Raw genomic sequence first — 21,357 nt, 5'->3', positions numbered from 1 at the left:
CACATTCAGATGGACATGCTTTATTTATTGTGATGATTTAATGTACTTTATAATTATACTGATTATGTAATATGTGTATATTACTTTATAATTCCGGTGAAGAAGAGGCAAACAATAACAAAATAAAAAAGTCCCTCTTCCTGTCTCCTTGCCTTGTACCAACATATTTGTCTTGTACCACTAATTATTTTATTATGTCTCCTGTATGTTGTGGTTATTTGCATCACAAAATCCCAAACCTTTCTGCCACACTTTGTTATGACACTGAAAAATCTAAATTCCTCTTCCATTTTGTAGACATCAACAGAAGATCACCTTCGAGTGCGGAACTGCGTAGGAGTGATAGATTACTTACAGCCTAGCTAAATGCTCAAGGGACTGAGAAAGGAAGGAAAAAAATATTAAAATACCATTCCTCTAACGTCAATAGCTGACCTTTTGTTTTACATTGGCTCATGTTTTATTTTGTCTAATTCTTTCAACTGTCTAATCCACTCCCAAACCTTTTCACGGTGCCAAAAGGAATGTGTAACAAAAAGGGTTGTGCCTATAAAGGAAAAAATACCAGACATACTTAACATATTGGTAGCTTTTAGGGAAACATTTGACAACAATCTCAAAAGAGAGAAAATACCAGACATACTTTATAACATTTGGCACCTTTTAAGGAGACACTGGGAACTAATGCTATTATTAACAAGGTTATTTAACTGTAATATTTTGCATTTGTTGTTGGCAACACTTTTGACTTTTTCAGCTCTGTGCCACACAGCTTGAATAATGGGTAAATTTGATATTTATCTTTTATTATTATTATCTTAACGACCATGCAGACGGACTTTTAATGGGACAGTGTCTCAATAGGCACAGTTTAAAGGGGCCTAGTCTACTTTTAGTAACCAGGTTGGAAAATCAGATAACTGGACACCATTCTAGACGAATTACAAAATCTTCTTCATTAAGAAATAAGGGAAAAAATTAACAAAGTAATAGTAAGGGTGAGCTTAAAAGAAATTGATCAGTATCACTGAAGCAAACTAAGGCAGTAGACACACGTATTGTCTGCTCTATTTTAGTGTGCTTATGTTGATCAAAAAGACTAAGGGTCGGCAGCAGTGCATATGTTTGTGGCATGTCATAAAAGGAAAGTAAAGATGGATTATTGAGCTGGTGATAAGCTGTAGCGATATACAGATCATTAAAAAGCCACTGTTCAAGCCACCTGCAGACTCAGAAGCAGTGGTTACCAGCACAGTTTCAGATGGGGAAAAATTTTATTTAGAAAGTTTTGTTAATTCAATTTAATTCAAGAATTGCATAGATTAACTAAATTATGACAGAAGGAAAAACCATGGACTCACAACTGTCTCTCCTAGCTCCTGGACACTGATGGTATCAAACAACTGAGCAAATATTATTTTATCTTGTTGCTGTTGCTTATCAGGATATGTCACTATGTAGCAGTGGCGGCTGCTGGTCTTATAAGGAGGGGAAGCTCATTTTCGGCCTACATCATAAAATGTGTCCGTTTATTAATATGTAAATTCGCAGAGTGACAGAAGACAGTCGCCAAACACAACGCTAGTCGTTTTTAACAAAGACAAAGTCGCTGAGGATCAGTAACGTCTCCAGATCCACTCCGAACAACAGAATGAAAAACTTGAAAACTGCTCCGGTGGGTGTTTATACTTCAAGATCGCTGATTCGCTCATTTCGCTGTCAATCAAAAAGGGACTCAGCCTCAGACAGATCATCCAATCATCATGCAGAAGCCGAGCGTCCGGGCCAGCCCACTGTCCCATAGACCCCCAGAGACACTGAGCGTCCGATGGGCGGGACAAAGCCCAGCATTTATCCAATGACCGTCTAGTTTCGCTACAGTGGAACAACCCACTCTCTGCTTCCCCATTGAAGTCAGGAGACGCTCGGCGTCGACACTGTGTAAAGCTCTGTGGCGCTGCGGGGATGAATGAGATGGAAGTCGTGTCGGTTACCTGGGATAAGTAGCTGAATCTGAACAAAAGATGAACGTGTTCTAGCGCATATTTAGTCAATGAAATGTACACACAACAGTACATATTTGACAACTTATTTTGTTGACATTTTAGGGGAAGCTGAGCTTCCCTTGCAGTCTTGGAGCAATTGCCACTGCTATGTAGGTAAGGCTGGACCCAAAGTGCAGCCAACACGAGGGAGACAGTGCAGAATGTTTAATAAACAAAAGAACTTACAACACAAGCACAGGGGACAAACCAGACATAAACAGCTCGGGGACAAACCCAGAGATGAACAGACGAACCGACACAGACAAAGGGGAGCACAAAGACTATATAGACACCAGGGAGGCAAGGGTGATTGAACACAGGTGAGACACATTAGGGCGGGGCAGACAATCACCACACAGAGAAACAGGACCAAGACAGGAAGTAAAAACATTGAGACACACAAGGAAACCAACTACAAAATAAAACAGGAAGTGACAAAAGTCCAAAACAAACTAACAAAAAGTGTCTGCCATGGCAAACCATGACACTCATTGGTAAACTAGTGCGGACCTTGTGAGGACAGCAATGTACACATTTTGAGCATTGAAGAGAAATGATCTGACAAACAGTAGGATACTGCAATGGCAAACCATGACATTGCTTAGCACATTAAATTGATTTACAGCACACAAAGAAGAAAATCCATCTGCAGCCTTGAAAAGTGACAATGAAGAAAGATTTCTCATGCTGCTGCCCATCCTGGATCCCGAGCAGGGAAACTACTTGTTTCTGTCTGCTCGGTGTGCTCATTGCTCTTTACATGCTGGCTGGCGCAGTCATATTTTCTTCCTTGGAGAGTCCAGCAGAGTTACAGGCCCACCAGCTCTGGGAAAGGAGGCTAAGGGACTTCAGTCATGAGCATAAAATTAGTTGCGAAGACCTGAAACATTTGTTGTGCCACTATGAAGAAGCCAGGACAGTATCCGGAGAGAGCAAAGCAGAGCCCTTTGGGACATCCCAGGTGCTTTCTATTTTGTGGGAACTGTAGTCTCCACCATTGGTGTATCAAAATTAATGGTATATTAACCCACAAGCCGCAACTACTAACCTAAAACAGAATACATTGTCATTTCCCAGATTGTCCCACAAAGCATAAGGGTTATTTTAGGGTAATGTTCTTCAAATCACACCACATACATATGCAGTTTAGCAGATTAATTTATATTACCATCCTGTCAAGTTGCAACTTGAATTCTAACTTAGTCATGATTTTATAGCTGCCGTTGATGTGCAACATTTGATAACTTAGTATACTTATAGGTACAGTAGTTTTCACAATCGATATAAGACCCAGTGAATTCTGTATCATTCTGACTGTGACAAATAGAAACAAATAAAAATAGAGGCGAGTTGTTCAGTATGTCCAGATACAGACAGGATCCCTTGATGATCAACCAATACCATGTCCAAGAAACATGAATCTATAACAAATTTAACACACTTGAACTAATCATAAAAACCTAACTATTCATATGAAGCCAACAAACTCCACAATAGCCTAAAAATTTATACCAGCCTCATCTCTGAGAATCAATTTACAGCCTTTTTATTCTTTACACTATCTTTTGGCACTGAGCCCAGATCAATTTCCTTTCCATAACAACTTCTGTATTTACTGACTGAAGTAAAAGATATTCCAAAGGCAAAACATTTACTACATTATATTAACCATAATGACTCCTCTTGGTGTGCCCTAACTAATGTGCTGCCTTTCCTTCCTCCTATTCAATACACTGTTACTTCAACCTTTTTGATGTGGAACTCATATCAACCAAAGCATAAATCAAGTTCAAGTTCAAGAGTGTATCTATGATTGAAGAATCCATCCATAGCGCCATGCTGCAAGCATGGCTAAAGGTTTGGAGGTTTTCCAGCACTGTAGTGATCTATCCCGATGGATGTAAACGGCGGAATCAATAAATGGATATCCTATATTTAATGCTGATTTATGAGATCTTATTATATATGAGTGAGGGAGAGTACACTGTGTTCCCAGTGTGCTCTGACTACATAAATGATTCCATGCACAGACAGCAAAGTGACCCTATGACTAAGGCAACCCTATTGTCTCATCTAGGATGTATTTCTACCCCCCCCCCTTCCGCAGGATCTCATATATCTGAGAGAAAATAGAAACCACACAGGAAGATTACAGAGAATGGGTGGTCAACATTTACAGCACTGGAAATTGGGTAATTATCTGCATGATGCTTTTTGATTATGTAGGGGAATTGAGAGTAAGCAATAGTGAGTGTATTAATGGCAAGCATCTGTGAATAACCAGTTGCCTGCTGTACAGTAAGGTGACTGCACTCACAAAGATAATGTAGCCTAACAAATGACACACTTCTATTGACACCTACAATTCTTCCCAAACAGCTAATTACTAACACTAACATTTTTATTAGTATTGTGTGAATGTCAAATGCTGTACAACAACTGCTGAAGTGTTACTAGGGAAAAGTCAAAAGTTCATCAGCATTAATACATATCCGTATCTTAGGAGTTTGCTCATCAAATTTCAATCCAGTCATTAACTTTTGAAAATAAATACATTGAAGGTCGGAATGATGCAAGTGAGGAGGTAAGGAAGACTAGCCCACGCTACTTGTATGAGGAAATGACCACGTTTACTCACACAAAGGTCACAGTTTAGTTCAAGGAGACTTACAGTAACTCAACATATCTGTTGTCAAAACCCTAGCCCTAGGGCTTTTAAAATCATGTCACCTCAAAATTATGTTGAGTCACCAATTGCGATGGTTTTTGTTCAGAACTAACATTTATTATAGCCGCGTTTCGACCAAAAAGTACCTGGAACTTTAAGTTAAGCAAAAGTATTACTTGACATTACATTATTCACAGAACTTGAGGACATAATATGAACGAAAATACGGGACAAATTGCGTCCTGTATATATTCAATAGTCTACAGGAAGCAGCATTTTATTTTCAAATACCCTACGTGACGATCCTGTATTATACGTGACCGGTGGCAGCCCTTGCCACTCCGGTTGTTGTGGTCCTTTGTTCGTTTGACCCTGGTTCCTGCGATGGAAACGAGGGTTATGTTGCATTTCTGTAATAGTTGTACCCTCCTTTTGTGGTAGGGATGATGATGGTGTCTGGCATGGGTCCTTCAGCTTCCCATAAATGAGAAGCCCTCCTACGTTGGCGTGGTTTAGCATGAGGCCTAGAAACGTGGAAACAGCTGGCCTGTCGGGGGGCGTCTGTGGCTGGATGTGCTCACCTTCTCTTCCCTGCGTGTGGCAAAGCCAAAACTATCACGCAAAGGACTATTGTGCTGTTGCTGGTCAGTCGTGGCTGGGCTGTCACTGCATCAATGTTGCACAGTATTTTCTGGTGGCTTTTTTCCTTATGATTTATATTAACCATTGCTGCCTGAACACCAATAACTAAATAGCCTGCCCTGAACTCCAATAACACAAATGGAAGCCTACAAATTTCCTACTGACAAATCTAGACTGACTTTATGGCTAAATGCACGATTCAATATTGGATTAAGTTAAGATTTTTTCTTATGAGTTCATCACACTTAAGCCCCTTTACTACTAATAGGAAGTGAAGTCTTTAACGAGAGTCTGTTTTACCTGAACGACGCAGCATTAGGTTTGATTCGACGTTAACAAAGATGCTAGCAAAAGAAAGAGCCATTAGTGGTTTAACTAACTATATGATTGGGCTCCCATTCATAGTATTGACCCCGGCTTCCTATTAATTATTATCCAACTCTCAACAATGCGCAACACACATTTGAAACCTTTGCTCCTGAGCCAGAGTTGAATCACAAACCTTCAACCTCTAACTACAGGCAAAACAAGCTAGCAACTTCCTAAAGGAGTTTTTTTAAATCGAAAACAACTGGACTAGGTTATTTGTCTGGGAAGACGTTTCACCTCTCATCCAAGAGGCTTCATCAGTTCGTGTACGCATCTGACCAGGCTAGGACTGGTCCTACTTTCTGGTGTGGAGACCCAGGTATTTAACCTCTTGTGGGCGTTCACAAGGATGATGATGTCACTGGTTCCCTTTTGTGCTCCAAGTGTCAACGACAGTCGTTTGCATGACTGTCGTTGGTGGAACATTGGTTTCGACTTCGTTAGTGCTCTATTGTGTTATAACGACAGTCGTTGGAGTCACTCGCCACTTGTGAACAGTTGTTATTCTTGGAGGCTAGATTGTTGAGTCTCCTGGGAAGGGATGAAATGGCAGCATTGTAAATTGGAGATAGGTGGTGTCTGAGACCTCCTCCCCTGTTGAGGGATGGTTTCTCTATTTTTACATAGATGGCCTCTTTTACTCCTCTTTCGAACCAACTGTCCTCTCTGTCTAGGATGTGGACATTGCTGTCCTCAAAGGAGTGGGCTTTCTCCTTGAGATGTAAATGGACAGCAGAGTCCAAGCCTGAGGAGTTAGCTCTCCTGTGTTGGGCCATGCGTTTATGCAGTGGTTGTTTCGTTTCTCCAATGTAGAGGTCATTGCATTCCTCGTTACACTGGACTGCATACACCAGATTGCTTTTGCGGGTGTGTGGTGTTCTGTCTTTGGGGTGTACCAACCTCTGTCTGAGTGTGTTGCTGGGTTTGAAATACACAGGGATACGGTGTTTGTTGAAGATCCTCCTGAGTTTTTCTGATACTCCAGACACATATGGAATGACTATGTTGTTTCTCTTGTTTAGTTTTTCTTTCTCAACCACTTTGCTGGTTTTCTTTATGGAAGTAGCTGCAGTTTTCACAAAGGTCCAGCTAGGGTAACCACAAGTTGTGAGGGCAACCCTCAGGTGCTTGTGTTCTGCCCCTTGGGCCTGTGAACTGGTGGGCACGTTATCAGCTCTGTGTTGCAGGGTTCTGATCACACCAAGCTTGTGTTCCAGAGGGTGGTGTGAGTCGAAAAGTAGATATTGGTCTGTATGTGTGGGTTTTCTGTATACCCCAATGTGGAGGCTCCTGTCCTTTTCCATATGGACGTCACAATCTAAGAAAGGCAAACTATTGTCCTTGGCATCCTCTCTGGTGAACTTGATGTTTTTGTCCACTGAGTTAATGTGTTCGGTAAAAGCTTGCACCTCTTTGGTTTTGATTTTGACCCATGTGTCGTCCACATACCTGAACCAGTGGCTCGGTGTTGTTCCTTCAAAGGAGTTCAAGGCATTGTTTTCTACCTCCTCCATGTATAGATTTGCCACAATAGGGGATACTGGTGAACCCATGGCGCAGCCGTGTTTTTGTCTGTAAAATTTGCCATTAAACTGGAAATATGTGGTGTTCAGGCACAAATCCAGAAGCTGGCAGATGTGTTCAGGTTTGAGATTTGTTCGGTTTTGCAGGGAAATGTCTTGTGTGAGTCGGTCTCTTACCGTAGCCGAAGCCTCCATAGTTGGAATACAGGTGAAAAGAGAAGTCACATCGTAGGATACCATGGGTTCATCTGGTTCCATTTTTATGTTTCGGACTTTATCCACGAAAACGGTGGAGTTTTGGATGTGGTGTGGGGTGTTTCCCACCAACGGCGCCAAGATATGGGCTATGTGTTTGGCTATGTTGTAAGTGACCGAGTTTATGCTGCTGACAATGGGCCTGAGCGGGGCCCCTTCTTTGTGGATTTTTGGGAGTCCATATAGGCCGGGGATTGAGTCCTGGGGATAAAGCCGGTAGTATTGTGTTTTGTTAATGACCCCTTCTTTTTGTAGTTGCTGTAGACATTCTATCACCTTCTTTTTATAACCACTGGTCGGGTCTCGTTTTAGAGTTTCATAAGTGTTGGAGTCGTTGAGTAGTGCAGAGATCTTAGCCTGGTAGTCAGTTGTATTGAGCACAACTGTGCATCTACCCTTGTCTGCTGGGAGGATTGTGATGTTTTGGTCTTTGCTCAATGTTGTCACTGCTTTCCTCTCCTCAAGAGTGAGGTTAGAGGGGGGGACCTTGGCCTCGGACAACGCTGCTGACACTTTTAACCTTAGCTGATCGGCCTCAGTTCCGGTTAAGTTGTTTTTCCTTATAGCAGATTCTGTAGCTGTAATCAAATCCACTGTAGGTAGCTCTTTTGGTGTCATGGCGAAATTTAAGCCCTTGGCTAGGATCTCCTTCTCAGGTTGGGTGAGTTCCCTGTCTGACAAATTCTTAACCCATCTGTTATGTGTTTCCTTCTGTGCTGGAAGCTAGCAACTTCAGCAGCTGAAGCAAACATGTTAACCAATTATTCAACAGTTTAAAACAAGATGGGAGGAACATGTTAAGCTATAAACCTGATAAAAACTACCACAGTTAGCAGCCAACAGTGACTTGCGTACATTTATAGGATAATGTAACTTACATTCTTCAGAGTTTCAGTCACTTCAGTTTTAAATCATCCAACCTGCACACCCATTATATGATTTCAGCCATGGAGTGATCAACACTATTTTTTGATCACTACACTCAAAATCAGCCGATACAGGTCCGCCTTGTTACAATGGCACTATCACAGTAACTAAATTATATATGGACCAGAAAATATAGAATATATAGAGAGAGAACAGAATATATTTGCCTGTGTTTTGCATCTGTTTCCATATCTTCTCACTTCATTATTGAAAAAAAACAAAACAAGTCACTGTTATTACAAACTGCACAGTTAAACTTCTCACTGCCCAAAAATGCATAAAACCATATCTTCACTGGTCATACACGGTGAACCTTTGTGTAACACTAATTTCCCAGTGATACCATTGAAAATCTGTGGAGTGACAGTAATGACAATGTCTGTTATCAAAGATGTCACCTTTAACCTTATGTGTTTCTCACAGGATTTGGAGCAGCTGCCCCATCCACTGTGACAGAGAAGGTCTTACTTGTTTTCTATGGGCTGCTGGGCTGCTCCGCCACCATACTCTTCTTCAATCTCTTCCTGGAGAAAGTCATAACGTTACTGAGCCTCCATGTTCTGGTGCCACAGAATGAGAGGCAGACTAAGAGGCAGAGCCAGTGAAGGTAACAGAAATGAAGAATTGAAACCATCCGTGTACCAAGTAACTCTCATCCTTTTTGTTGCTGTCCTGCTGGTTGCATGTGGGGCTGCCTCCCTCTATTCAGCCATGGAGGGCTGGACTTACTTGGAGTCCCTCTATTTCTGCTTTGTGGCATTCAGCACAGTGGGCTTTGGAGACCTTGTAAGTGGCCAGAAGGAGCACCATGAGGACACATGGGCCTACCAGGTTGCTAATGTCTCCTTATGCTCTTGGGAGTGTGGTGCACTTACTCTCTCTTTAATGCTATCTCTGTGATCATCAAACAGGGACTGAACTTGATGCTGAAGATACTGGCCTGGATGTACAGCGCTATCTGCCACTGTAGACTTCAACAAAGACCCCTATTCAAACTGTGCCTTCTGACTCTGAGTCACCCTTGTGTTATTGTTAAGATGACGCTCTGCATAAGCAGCAGCTGCATGCAGTTTCCAGTTCAACCCGCAGTATGATCTGGCACTCGTGAATGATTATATCCAGTGTCGTTTGCTTCCAAAATGAGTGACTATGCCTGTGGTTTGGTTTTTGGCACATTTTCAGAAAAAGAAAATTCAGGAAACCAAGACACAAAATCACAAAACAATCTGCCTCATCTACAAGAATAACAATTACATCACTTTCAGCCATCAGCAAGTTTCTGATGATCTAAAAAGAGATTAGAAATGAGACAACCCACGTGAAAAATTCCAGAGGTGCAATTTCAAGGACACGGATTACTGAGCCTGACACACTAGAAGCTCATAAAATATACTGTCCAGCCAAATGAGATTTTAATTTACATTAAAATCAAAGAAGTTTATCCGTATAAAGATATGGCTGGTTATTGTTGAATGCTGTGGTAATATTAGTGGCTTAAGTTTGTAACACCATTTGTATATATTGCTATTCACTGGGACATGTTTTTCAGTTAATTTGTTCTTGGTGCATGTCCATCTTGGATCATCATATTGTGAACATCAACCCATTACTGAGGGCACTGGATTAATCTGCATCGCCAATAGTATATCTTTAGTAACATTTTATTTTAACAAAAATCAAATGAACTGTATTGAGAAAGAGGCATGGGCAGACTAAGACAATGAGCACACATGTGCCCAGCCCATGATTGAGACATAATGTGTTTTAACTGACTGCAAAGCAGCTTCCTTTTATTTTATCATTGAGATGTGACTAATGCCTTAGTCAGTCAAATTGTTGACCAAAGATTTTATATATTTACCATCTTTGGAAATGTAATTACTTCTGAAATATCCTAATGTAAATGTATGGTTTCATCTGGACTGGGGTTGTGAATAAAAGATGAGTTTTATGAGGTAGTTAGATAGCTAGGATGCGGGCTATTACATTACCAGCAACCCAAATCATAGACCCCAAATTTCTGAAGTTGTTTCATGCATTCATCCATTTGTTCTTATCCCTCAACATACTCTCACTCATGTCTGACAGAACAATGCACATTCTATCACTACCAGCACATATCTTCATTGGGAAATAGTAGAGTAATGTCTCCATCTACTGGAGTGCTTTGTAACTCACATGAAAAGAGTCACACAAGTGCTTGCAGTGCACTACAGTGTCATTTTATATTAGGACCTGCTCAAATACAAGAAAAAACATGAAAAAAATGAATTTTTTTATAGGACAATTGCTGTTGGTCAAATAATAATAATAATAATAATAATAATAATAATAATAATAATAATAATGCCACTATCCTTATTATCATCATTGCCATTACACTAAAATAAAAAAATTAGTAGTATATAATTTAAAAGTAGTGGAGTAGTGATTACAGATTATATTCAAAAGCAAGGCAGCAGTACTGGCCCAGAACAGAATCACATGGCACTCCATTAGGACTTTGTTGTGATGAGAAACTTTGAAATCATACAAACATGTTCATTACTCAGTGCTTTTTATTTGAAAATTGTGTCAAATACAATATGAAGGGGTCCCATAGGTGGGCGTTTTGCATCTGTGCCCAGGGGGCCATTGTGTCATAATCCATCCACGGTGAGTGGTCAGCAGTAATTTAGGTAAAATTTTAAATATCCTCTCCACAATTGGAACTCTTTTCATGACTCCTGCCCTAGTCCTCATTTTGGCCATTCTGCCCATCTCCTCTACCATTTTTCCACCCAGCCACCAGATGTCCCCAGGCTTTCCCTCCTGTCCCAGTCAACTGACACCCCTCACCTATCTGTTCACCTGTTCACCATTTCCAATCACCAGACCTCCCTCACCATACATACACACCTGCTTCCATTTCCATCATCAGCTCCCTTGCATTTATACCAGTCCCCTTCCTCTGCTTCTTGTTAGTTCATCGGTGTGTGTTCTGGCATGTACTCCTAGCGTCTGCTACCTGTTCAGTGCTTCCTTGTAAACCATCTACCTGTGTCTTGTATTCTCTTGTCTGTTCCTGCCAGTTTGTCTGTCTACTTGTCTGCCTGATTGTCCACCCATTCCACCTGTAAACCTGTTTATCAATTCAATTGTTTAATTAAAGTATCTCCAGTGCCTTTGTGTGTCTGTATTTGGGTTGAGAAAAAAACAAACCAAGACAGACAAGAAATGTTTATAATTATAATTTGTTTTGTGATGTTTGTTTTTTTTCACAAAAGTTAGATTACTTATGTAAATATATTACAAATTCTTAAAGTTGCATCTTCTGCTTTTCCCTTATTGAAAACTTTTGAATTTGCAAATATTGTTATTTTCATTTCAGTTCTCAGTGTGTGTGCACTGGAGGTTTCAAATTTTCACATCACACTTAGGTAAATTGCATATTGGACTACCACTGGCTTCAGGACTATTTATGTCAAAGTGCTTGTGCTGCATGTCTTAAACTCAGATTAAAGATGAGCACAACCCTCTATTGTTTACTATGCATGTACATCATCTGCACCTTTGTATCTGATAAAGAGTGGGACAGCCCAGCTTACCAACAAAATTAACAACACCGGTTAATGACAACAGCTGTGCTGTTTTGTTGGCTATATCAACATTTAAAATGTGTGATTACAAGTTAGAGATGACCGAAAGTTATCTTAACTTTGCTGTCACACAGCCCCAGTCTGTGTGTTCAGTGCCCTCCTGCACATTAGTCACCTTCACATGTTTTAATGCAGCTTAACTCACAATATTGGCTCATTTACACATTTTTGTTTTTCTTTTCACACAACTGAATGAGTAGGCTATGATATAGGGATTTATTTGCAGCCCATAAACATTACATGTTAAGCAAAAGTAATTCAGAGGCAAAAATGTATCTTAAATCTTGACTTGAATGTATCTTATTATAATTATAAGCACATATTTTAGACATGGTCTTGACATGTTAGTCTTCCATACAGTGTCCTCTCTCGAGACGGGGTGGTAGGGTTGGTATCTATGCGCGCTTCGTTTATATAGAGCAACAAGAATTGTGGTTTTGCTCTGTGTGTGTCGAATTGACATTCAGCGATAAATTATAAATGTGGATTGCAATGAAAACACTTTCACTATTCAGTATTTTAACGTTTTCACGATGCATTGTGTGGGACGGCCCATGATGTACCGGCGGAAGGATACGGTACTCAAGCTGAGGCATAGTAGCACGCCGGCTTTGCTGGATTGAGGTTTCCGGGCAACTCTACTGCAACGCAGGGATACAGACTCCACAGATCCTCCTGAAGATATATATTATTAAATTTCGATATCATTTAAATACTTCATTGGAGTATCAATCTCCTAAATAAGTCAAATACAGAACCATACATTGGTTGTTTTGTCATCTACACGGAGCTAGAAAAGTCAACGGGACAATGGTGAGTACAGGCTAACGTTACCGTGAGTAGCACTCCCAGCAAGCGTTAGTTGTGTGTGGTTAACGCCGATTGTACTGCTTTGGTCTGGAAGTAGCTCATCATTGTTGCATTCAGTCGAAAGCATGAACGGAAATCTTCTACTCATATAATAACCCAATATAAAATTCCATACGAGCTAACCATAGCTTTCTGACGTTTTACAAGCTAGAAAACTTTTTTTTTAAATTAAACTTTTCATACAATCACTTAACCTAGTTGTCAGTTTACCACAATTATGCTCAGTGGTTTTTCTGTGTAACGTCCCAGAGCAGACGATCAAAGAAAACCATTTTCTTCATTAGTATCAGTCAGTTGCGCAGCATGCACGTCGTGTTGTGAGAGGATACATGCGGTCTGTTCCCTGCTCTAATGTAGTATCAGTCATTAAACTCATTTGCTCAAGCGTGTGTAAATACTGTGGTTTTAACCTCAGTGCTTTGATCAAGGTTTGCAGCGTTTTTTTTGTTTTTTTTTTAACGCTAGCTTTGAGTCGAGAGTGGGCGTGGTGGTGGTGAAAAGGGTGCTGTGTAAAAATAGACTGTCCAGTGTTAACGTGATCTTGAAACCCATCTCGTTAATCTTGCAAGACAGACATCAGAACTCTGGCTTGAACTGTCTTGCTAATTACAATTTTGCCATACCACATAACAAGTTGCTGCTGCAACATGGTTAGCACCTCCTGCAGGCACATCAGCAGGGTGATTTGAATGTAGTTTGACATGCGCAACAAGCGAAAAAAGGTTGTAATCGCCACCAATTGCGATTACATAAGAATACAGCTCACAGGTGGTAAAATGCTGCTCGCCTTTAGCAACAATTGTTTGTCATATTGCATGGAGTTCAGGAGGGCGGTGTTGCATCTTTTCTGGACTGTGTGTTCTTGCAACACCACCATGACAGCATCTTCTCCGTTACGTATTGCGCCATAGCGTTGAACCGCATTCTGCTCCTGCTGAATGATCCTGTTTTCCACTCCTCCTTCCGCGCCTCCCTTCCCCCCGCATTGAACCAAACCATGCTTGGTGCAGTAGGCTGTGAGGACCCGCAATGCACCCTCCAAAATGGGAACTAACTATTTATATATAAAAAAAAAAAAAAAAAAGCCCTGTTGAGGCATTAGAAATGAATCCTCTCCACTGTCCCATATCCTTTTATTTTTCACTACTGTTGTTATCTGTATTGTAAAAGAACAGACACATGGTGTGTGATAGATATTGTCCTTTGCCAAGTAAGGAAACTTGGATCATGCTACAGTAGCCTATCAGTCGCATGCTGCCCAGACAGAATGTGCTTATCTTGACTGTGTGATTGAATAAAGAAAACAACCTGCAGCCATTGTAGTTCTCTGTTCTCGACTTGAGAATATGTGATACGATCTCTCGTTTACTGATGAGGTTAAAGCCAGCAGTACTGTCTTGCTGAGCACTTTTCACAGCAGCAATATAAATCCTCTAACATACAACTGTGCTCTGCCCTGATCCAGACACTGCTTGCTTCAGCACCACCAAATTGGCTGGATGAATACTCTGCAGTCTCTTTTGCTCTGTTCTTTTTATCCCCCCACCCCCAAACCAACATGGAGACTCACTGAAATCGACTTGAAGAACACACAGCGTTACCACCACCTCGAGCTACAGAAATGTTATCTTTAATCTCTTTGGTTTTGAAAAAAGGCAAAGGAAAGTTAGAAACTTGTTTATCCTTCCTATGTGATGCAACATCATGTGGACAGAGTGGAGGCAAGAGTTTTTTCTTGTTTGGTGCATTAGCTCTGGAGCTACATGTTTAATTGCCGCTTTTGATTGAACTTGGAAAAAAATAAGCCCTTGGGCATTATGATAATATAGCAAAATCGGTTTATCTTCATCACTTAGCTAACATCAGTACTGTAATGGTGTAGACTTGCAGGATTTATTGTGTGCAGCATTTAATTGACTGATCATGCCAGTTGTTTCCCAGTCATCTGAGAATCCTATCTTGACAATATGAAGGAATACACACAGACACAAAGCAGCAAACACTGTCAAGCAACAGTTGGCACAGGGGTTAGTCTATGGTAATGAACCGAGCCTCATGTTTGTTCAGTAAAAAAAGATATAAAGAGGTGGTTAGTTGCAGTGATATTCAGTGTGCTACATTGGCGACCCTGTTCGTGTCTCACTAATTATAGCAGGCGTGTGTATTTCGGGCTGTGGAATATTTATACCCGTCCCTCATCACACTTTCTCAGCCTGAAGTGGGCATGTTGACTGACTTAGACAGGCCTGGTAAGACCTCAAGAGGAGGACAGAGTGACGTCTCAGATGAAGTTGAAAAATGAGTCAGGTTAAGACTGCAACATATTCATTTTTTGTTGCAAATAAAGTTGGTAAAAACTGTAAAAGCAGCAGGTATAGATAATTGTGTTTTTCTTAAAAAAGAAACTTGCACCTTCTGCGAGGTTATCTATTTGATGATCTCACTCCAATAATGCAACAAGTCTTACATTTTAGTTTAAATAGAATACAAGAGGCCCTTTCTTGTATTGTTTAAAAGACCAGCGCAGCCGGCAATTTATCCTTTACTAAGCGCCAAACTAACAAAGGACAGCGAGGTTAAACAATAGTTTAATCATTTTTTTCTTTATTTCTTTGTATCTCTAAGCACAGTCCTTAGCTAGGTCATAGACAACATGTAAGTCCAGCTGTCGGATCATATATCCAGTCTGTTTTGAATTAGTTTGTTTTGGAGTGCATTTGCATTGGCAGATTTGTTTAAGTTGTTTACACAGTGCAGTCTGCTGTAAGTGCTTTTCATTGGCAATTCATTGGAAATTTATATCTATATTTTTAAGTCACATCCACCCAAAATCGTTGAGTATGAAACATGAAACACTCAACCTCTGTAGATGTGAAAGTTGGCTGTAAAAAGTGTTTGTAGTTTCCTTTTTCACAGCCAACGGCAGCTGTGAATTGTCCTGTTATGTGTTGAGTTGATGCAATAAAGAAAAAAATGTCTGGTTCATACTGCAGTATACTCACAGTCCACATCTTGGCACAAATGTAACATGCAATTTAAAGTGAGTTATGAAGCTTTGGCTTTTGTTAGTTGTTGATAGCAGTCTGGTTATCCCTGCCTGTACTGCTAGTATCATGGTTATGGTGAATTCAAACAAAACCCCAGATCTTGAGGAGTTCGGGAGTTTTATGGTTTTCATGAGAATCAGAGTAAAACTAGACAAGGAGTAGTGAATTGGATGGAAACAGTGTGTGTCAACAGTTTTCTGAGTCAAGTTGGCTAGTGCCATGTGTTTGGAAGTAGCTGGTAGTGAGACTTATGGTTCTAGCTGTAGAGGCCATATGTGAAGGAATCAAAATGTTTTTTCAGCTTGTGTGTGCAGGTTTTGAACTATTCACAATGGGGTGTTTTATTTTACCCTGAGAACAATGGTCTGTATAGGTTTATGTAGCCAGTGCTCACTAATGAAAAAACGTTTTGATCTTTTCCAGCACTCAGCCAACAAATCTTGTATAGGGTTGTTAAGAGGGTCAGGGCCTAGTCCAAGACGGAGCGCAGGGGGGTCACTCGTCTTAAGCAATTATAGCAGAAACACTATTGCATTTCATTACACTAATATGGTGTAATTTTATTGCTGACAGCATGATATTTTGAGCCCATGTGAGAATAGAGCAGGTCATTGTTTGGAGAATTCACGGCAAGTGAATGGGCGTGTCGATACTGGAAGAATACAAACATCCAAGGGTGAGGATGAAGGTCATTTACATGAAGATGAAAATGTCTGGCTGGAGAGATGATGAGATCTGGGCTAGCTTCAAAATTGCCAGACAAATTCAAGGAATAGTAAGATACTCGGTTGTTTTCTCTAAACAAAACACTGTGACTTACCTAGCTTGTTTTTCGCATCATATCCTGCCTACTGCACGCTCTACCCAGGCGCCACCCCATGCCTAAACCAAACAAAGCACTTCCAGTAGGTGAGAACACATCTGACACGGACGGTCTCTGGTTGTGGGCTGCGTGTGTGAAAGTGCTCCATTGTCCAAAGTTCATATGAGAAGCTATAGTGTTAAATAAACTCACATTCTACTGCTTTTTTTCAAGATTGGGTCAGTCTAAAGAACCAAGTCTGTCCTAAATACATTCTGTGATGAAAAGATTAACATTAACAGGGCTTCCAAAAAGATTATTTTCATTATGGACCTGTCAGTGCTTTACCTGTGTCTTATTCTTTTATTAACAGGCTGATCAGCTGACTGAGGAACAGATTGCTGGTGAGTGCATACCTTAGATGTGTTTGATTTCTTTCCTATAGTTTTAGCAGGTCCTTAACTCACCATCAAACCAAAAAATCAAAGGCCTCTAAGAGTATGAGGATGTAAGCTGGTGGTTCAGGTCTGGTTCTGTTTATGGTCCTATCCTGCTTACTAGTTAATTACACACACATGGATTCAGTAGATGCTAACCAGATCCCAGTGATGTGGTTAAAATAAAATCTGGCATGATTTTGAGTCCACAGTCTCAGAATAAAACCTCACATGAAATGCTCCCACTGAAAGATGGATTTTCTTGTCAGACTACTTGAAAGATTAACTGCAAAGTGTTTGTCTCAACCTGAACGCTGATGGCATACTAACAGTTTTATTTCTGTGAATGTACAGAATTCAAGGAGGCATTCTCGCTGTTTGACAAGGATGGTGATGGTACAATCACTACCAAAGAGCTTGGGACTGTGATGCGCTCTCTGGGACAGAACCCCACTGAGGCTGAGCTGCAGGACATGATCAATGAGGTGGATGCTGATGGTGAGGACACAAAAAATTAAACGTGTTAAAACCTAAAATTACCTACAGTTATCTTCTTCCAGCACATGCAGTATGGAGATATTTTTAGGGTACTTGATAATTTTAAATTCAAATTACTTCGATGAATTTCCCAGTTAGAAATTTTCCAACCCTGCTGCCCCACAATGGCAGTATCAGAATGGAGACGGTGGCAGCAAGTAGGCCTGTAGCTTTTATGAATGACCTTTGTTATGTAGCATCTTCTCAGTAAATTACATTTAAAGTGTTTGAAAATGTAATCTTATCTAATTTATGACTTTCCTTGCAACTCTCACAATCCTCTTGTGATTCACTTAAATCGCATGATGTCATACGATGGATTATATTTGGATGAAATGTTATACACTGCTGTATGGTGATTGTGTTTAGGACACAATCAAGGCGATAATAAGGACATGATAATAAGTCCAGCCAAATCTGATGTTGATACTTGAGTGTAAAAAAAAAAAAAGTGATCCCTCACATTTTGTAATGAATACAATAAAAACGTCTTTCTGTGTAGGTAATGGTACAATTGACTTTCCTGAGTTCCTGACCATGATGGCCAGGAAGATGAAAGATACAGACAGTGAGGAGGAGATCAGAGAAGCCTTCAGAGTCTTTGACAAGGTATATTAGGATTGAGCTGACTGAAACTGACTGGTACTACTTGACTGAATTAACAGCTGTGTGTTTTGCCACAGAGTCAATTTGTGTATTCATTGTGTCCTTGTGATGGCAAGACAAAACGGGTTCAAAACCTCTCACGTTATGCATTCTTGTATGTTTAGAGAAAGACTGTTCAAAGTTGATTTGTGCATGTTGTTTGGGTGTCACACAAGATTGACGTTTTATTTTCCTTTGACCGGCACTTTGGTTCATTAAAAGGCTTTTAGTCGGTGTCCAACGATCATGTTTAGCATGCTAACAACAAATGTTTAACAATCAGTTCTAAGTACAGGTAATGCAAAAGAACTGCAGTTCAGTCAAATCATAAATGTTACTTACACCACAGGTGAAGACAATAGTAAACTCTTGTCTCTGGCACTGAGAAAACTGCAGAGATTATCGTAGTATAGACACTGAAACTGACCAGTGGTATTTGAGGTACTTATGTAAAATGGTAAATAAATATAATAACCGATGTTCCTCTGTTGCTGTCTCCAGGATGGTAATGGCTACATCAGTGCAGCAGAGCTACGGCATGTCATGACCAACTTAGGGGAGAAGCTCACTGATGAAGAGGTGGATGAAATGATCCGCGAGGCTGACATTGATGGCGATGGTCAGGTCAACTATGAGGGTGAGATTCTTTTTGTTTGCGTCATACGTTTAATTCGCAGATGTTAAAATTAAAGGTGATGCACTAATCTCTACCCTGTAACTGCTTGTGTGTTTTTTGTTTTCTTTTTCTCTTTGCTGCTTGACTTGTTTTCACTAAACACCTTTGTGTTTTTGCTAAAACCTTATTGAAACGTATGTATTGTTGTATTAGTAAAACAGAGACCTGGAAAATGGTAACATAACTTTAACAATAGGCATTCACATAATTTCAACAGTGTCTTGTAACAAAAGTGTTAACAGCTTCCAAAATGTCACTATTTGTGTTGTTTCCTGCTCTTTTCACAGAGTTTGTCCAGATGATGACTGCCAAGTGAAGAGAACACTGAAATTTCTCTCAACATTGCTTGTCCTCCTAAGATCACTGTCTTTAAGAACCAAAAAAAGGAACAATTATCAAATGATAAACTAACTTACCCCCCAGAATCACTTATCTGTAGAATTTCGCAATTTGTGCTTCAGTACATCCAACTACTTCTAAGGTATCTGTTTAGCAAACACCAACAGAATAATCCCTAGAGAAGTTAATGGACCAAGCTTTAAGAGGGCCGAAGCCCCCGTACTTCAGACCAAGATTCTGCTGAGTCACCCAGCTCCTGATTAATTTAGAGGAAAGAGCAACACTGAAAAGGCAGAGGGATAGGAACCCATGCCACAGTTCGTAAAGAGAAGTTGGCTATTTAATTCTTTCCAATTAATCTTCAACGGTGAAAATTGACTTTCTTGCACCAGTGGTGATTCTCCAAACACTGAATTGAGTACTCTTCTTGCATGCACCCTTTCTGTGGCTGTCTCTTGTCACAACAAGGAGGCTCTGATCCCACCAGAGGTAGTGGTCAGATTGTGTACACACTGGAGGTATATACATAAATATATAGCTATATATCTGTAAAATTTGTGTCACTATTGATTATTGCAAGAGCAAATAGTTGCAGTGTAGGGTGTTCATTGGTGCTCGGTTTCAGATGAGAATTCTTATACCTTGGAGAGTTCGGACAAGAATGAGAGACTGAAAAGTGCTGAAGGTTTTTTCCCCCTTGGGGATGTTGTCTTGTTTTGAGTCGTGGGCTTTTCACTGCCTGCAGCACTGATTGGAGACAGTAGTATGTTGTATTGCTTCAGGACGATTATTGTGAAAACCCACTTGAGGACTGCAGTTAATACATTTGTTCTGCAAACAGATATCCTGATGATACAATATTGATGTAATGCTTTATAAATGTGTTCTCAAATATTAATGTATTGATGACAAACTTTGGTCACAAAATATATCTATATATATTAGTGTATCGTAAAGTTTGCATTGCCTATTGTTGTAGTAAATGACCTGTGACATGTTTTATCTTTGGTTTTGAAATGTGCCATAATACTCTAAAATCGCCTCAACCTTCTTGCAAGACTCGTAGTTCATTAGAATATAATAAATCTACTTAATATAATAACATAAAAATACATGCAGTTGAACATATTTGCACTTTGGTATAAACCATGTGGATATTACAAAGGATTTGTTCTAAAAGAAGAAAAAGAAACCAAATGTCACTGTTGCTGCTGCTATAACAACTCATATGTTTCACTCATTTCTCGTCCTTGTTGGTGTCTGATCTTCAATTTGTAGTCCAGTGATTCAAACTTCAATCTGCTTGCTGTTTTACTGAACAGAATACATATACTGTATATTCACAAATAACTACTTGTAGTGGGGGTGATGTGTTTCATTTGGGCTATTAGAACGGGGCATTCAGATGGGGATGAAATAGGGGTTGTAGCAAGGAATTCAGCTTGGTTTCAGTGTTAGGTTTTTGAACAGTTGGCTAAATTTGGAAAGAAGGTTAGCTGAGGTATCTTTGATTCCTCAAAGTACTGAACCTAAATACCGCTCTGTTTGAGGCATTTTAATTGGTTACCTTTGATTAAGATGTGTGGAAGAAAATGGTAAATGGACTGTTAACTTTTGAAGGTATCTCAAAAATGTAAAGATGTGATATATTTTCCATAAATCAATAAATTGACTGAGCTTTACTTCACCTACATTTCATTGTCATGTTTCATCTCGCTTGAGTCAGTTTTACACAGACATACACCCTGTTGGTTTCCAGACAATGACTGAAAAATAGATTCACTGCCACTGCCACTCTGTAATATTGCACTATATCCTTTCTCTGCCCATGTCCCTGTGCCTGAAAGGCGCACTAATCCCATCCAGACAGCCTCAGATTGGGTCAGGGCAGGGCAGGTCACCCCAGCCTTCACTGGAGAAACTATCCCAGGCACAGG

General features: G+C 40.2%; 2 protein-coding genes across 2 annotated transcripts; both read left to right on the top strand.

The window, feature by feature from the left end:
- The first annotated feature begins 2,712 nt into the window (after nt 1-2,712).
- On the top strand, nt 2,713-10,537 carry kcnk20 (potassium channel, subfamily K, member 20). Its single transcript, XM_087174322.1, is given in 5 exon segments — nt 2,713-2,959; nt 2,962-3,045; nt 8,853-9,027; nt 9,029-9,267; nt 9,270-10,537. Coding segments are annotated over 5 exon segments (999 nt in total). The 3' UTR covers nt 9,524-10,537.
- Nucleotides 10,538-12,674: 2,137 nt separating this feature from the next.
- Nucleotides 12,675-21,107, top strand: calm3a (calmodulin 3a (phosphorylase kinase, delta)). Its single transcript, XM_023407572.2, has 6 exons — nt 12,675-12,880; nt 17,160-17,190; nt 17,578-17,721; nt 18,263-18,369; nt 18,907-19,042; nt 19,369-21,107. Exons 1-6 carry the CDS (start codon nt 12,878-12,880, stop codon nt 19,395-19,397), a joined length of 450 nt encoding a protein of 149 aa, XP_023263340.1. The 5' UTR covers nt 12,675-12,877; the 3' UTR covers nt 19,398-21,107.
- The last annotated feature ends 250 nt before the right edge of the window (nt 21,108-21,357 follow it).

Source organism: Seriola lalandi, unplaced genomic scaffold, assembly GCF_002814215.2.
Source record: "Seriola lalandi dorsalis isolate HSWRI2012SDOR001 ecotype SW California unplaced genomic scaffold, Sedor1 jcf7180002054338, whole genome shotgun sequence".
NCBI classification, from domain to species: Eukaryota; Metazoa; Chordata; class Actinopteri; order Carangiformes; family Carangidae; genus Seriola; species Seriola lalandi.
The sequence above is the reverse complement of the archived record's forward strand: the minus strand, read 5'-3'. Positions and strand labels throughout refer to the sequence as shown.

What these genes read in the sequence shown, in the direction of transcription:
- calm3a (XM_023407572.2), top strand. An exon ending in GACTGAGGAACAGATTGCTG is followed by an intron (nt 17,191 to 17,577) that starts GTGAGTGCATAC and finishes GTGAATGTACAG; the next exon opens with AATTCAAGGAGGCATTCTCG. An exon ending in TGGTCAGGTCAACTATGAGG is followed by an intron (nt 19,043 to 19,368) that starts GTGAGATTCTTT and finishes CTCTTTTCACAG; the next exon opens with AGTTTGTCCAGATGATGACT.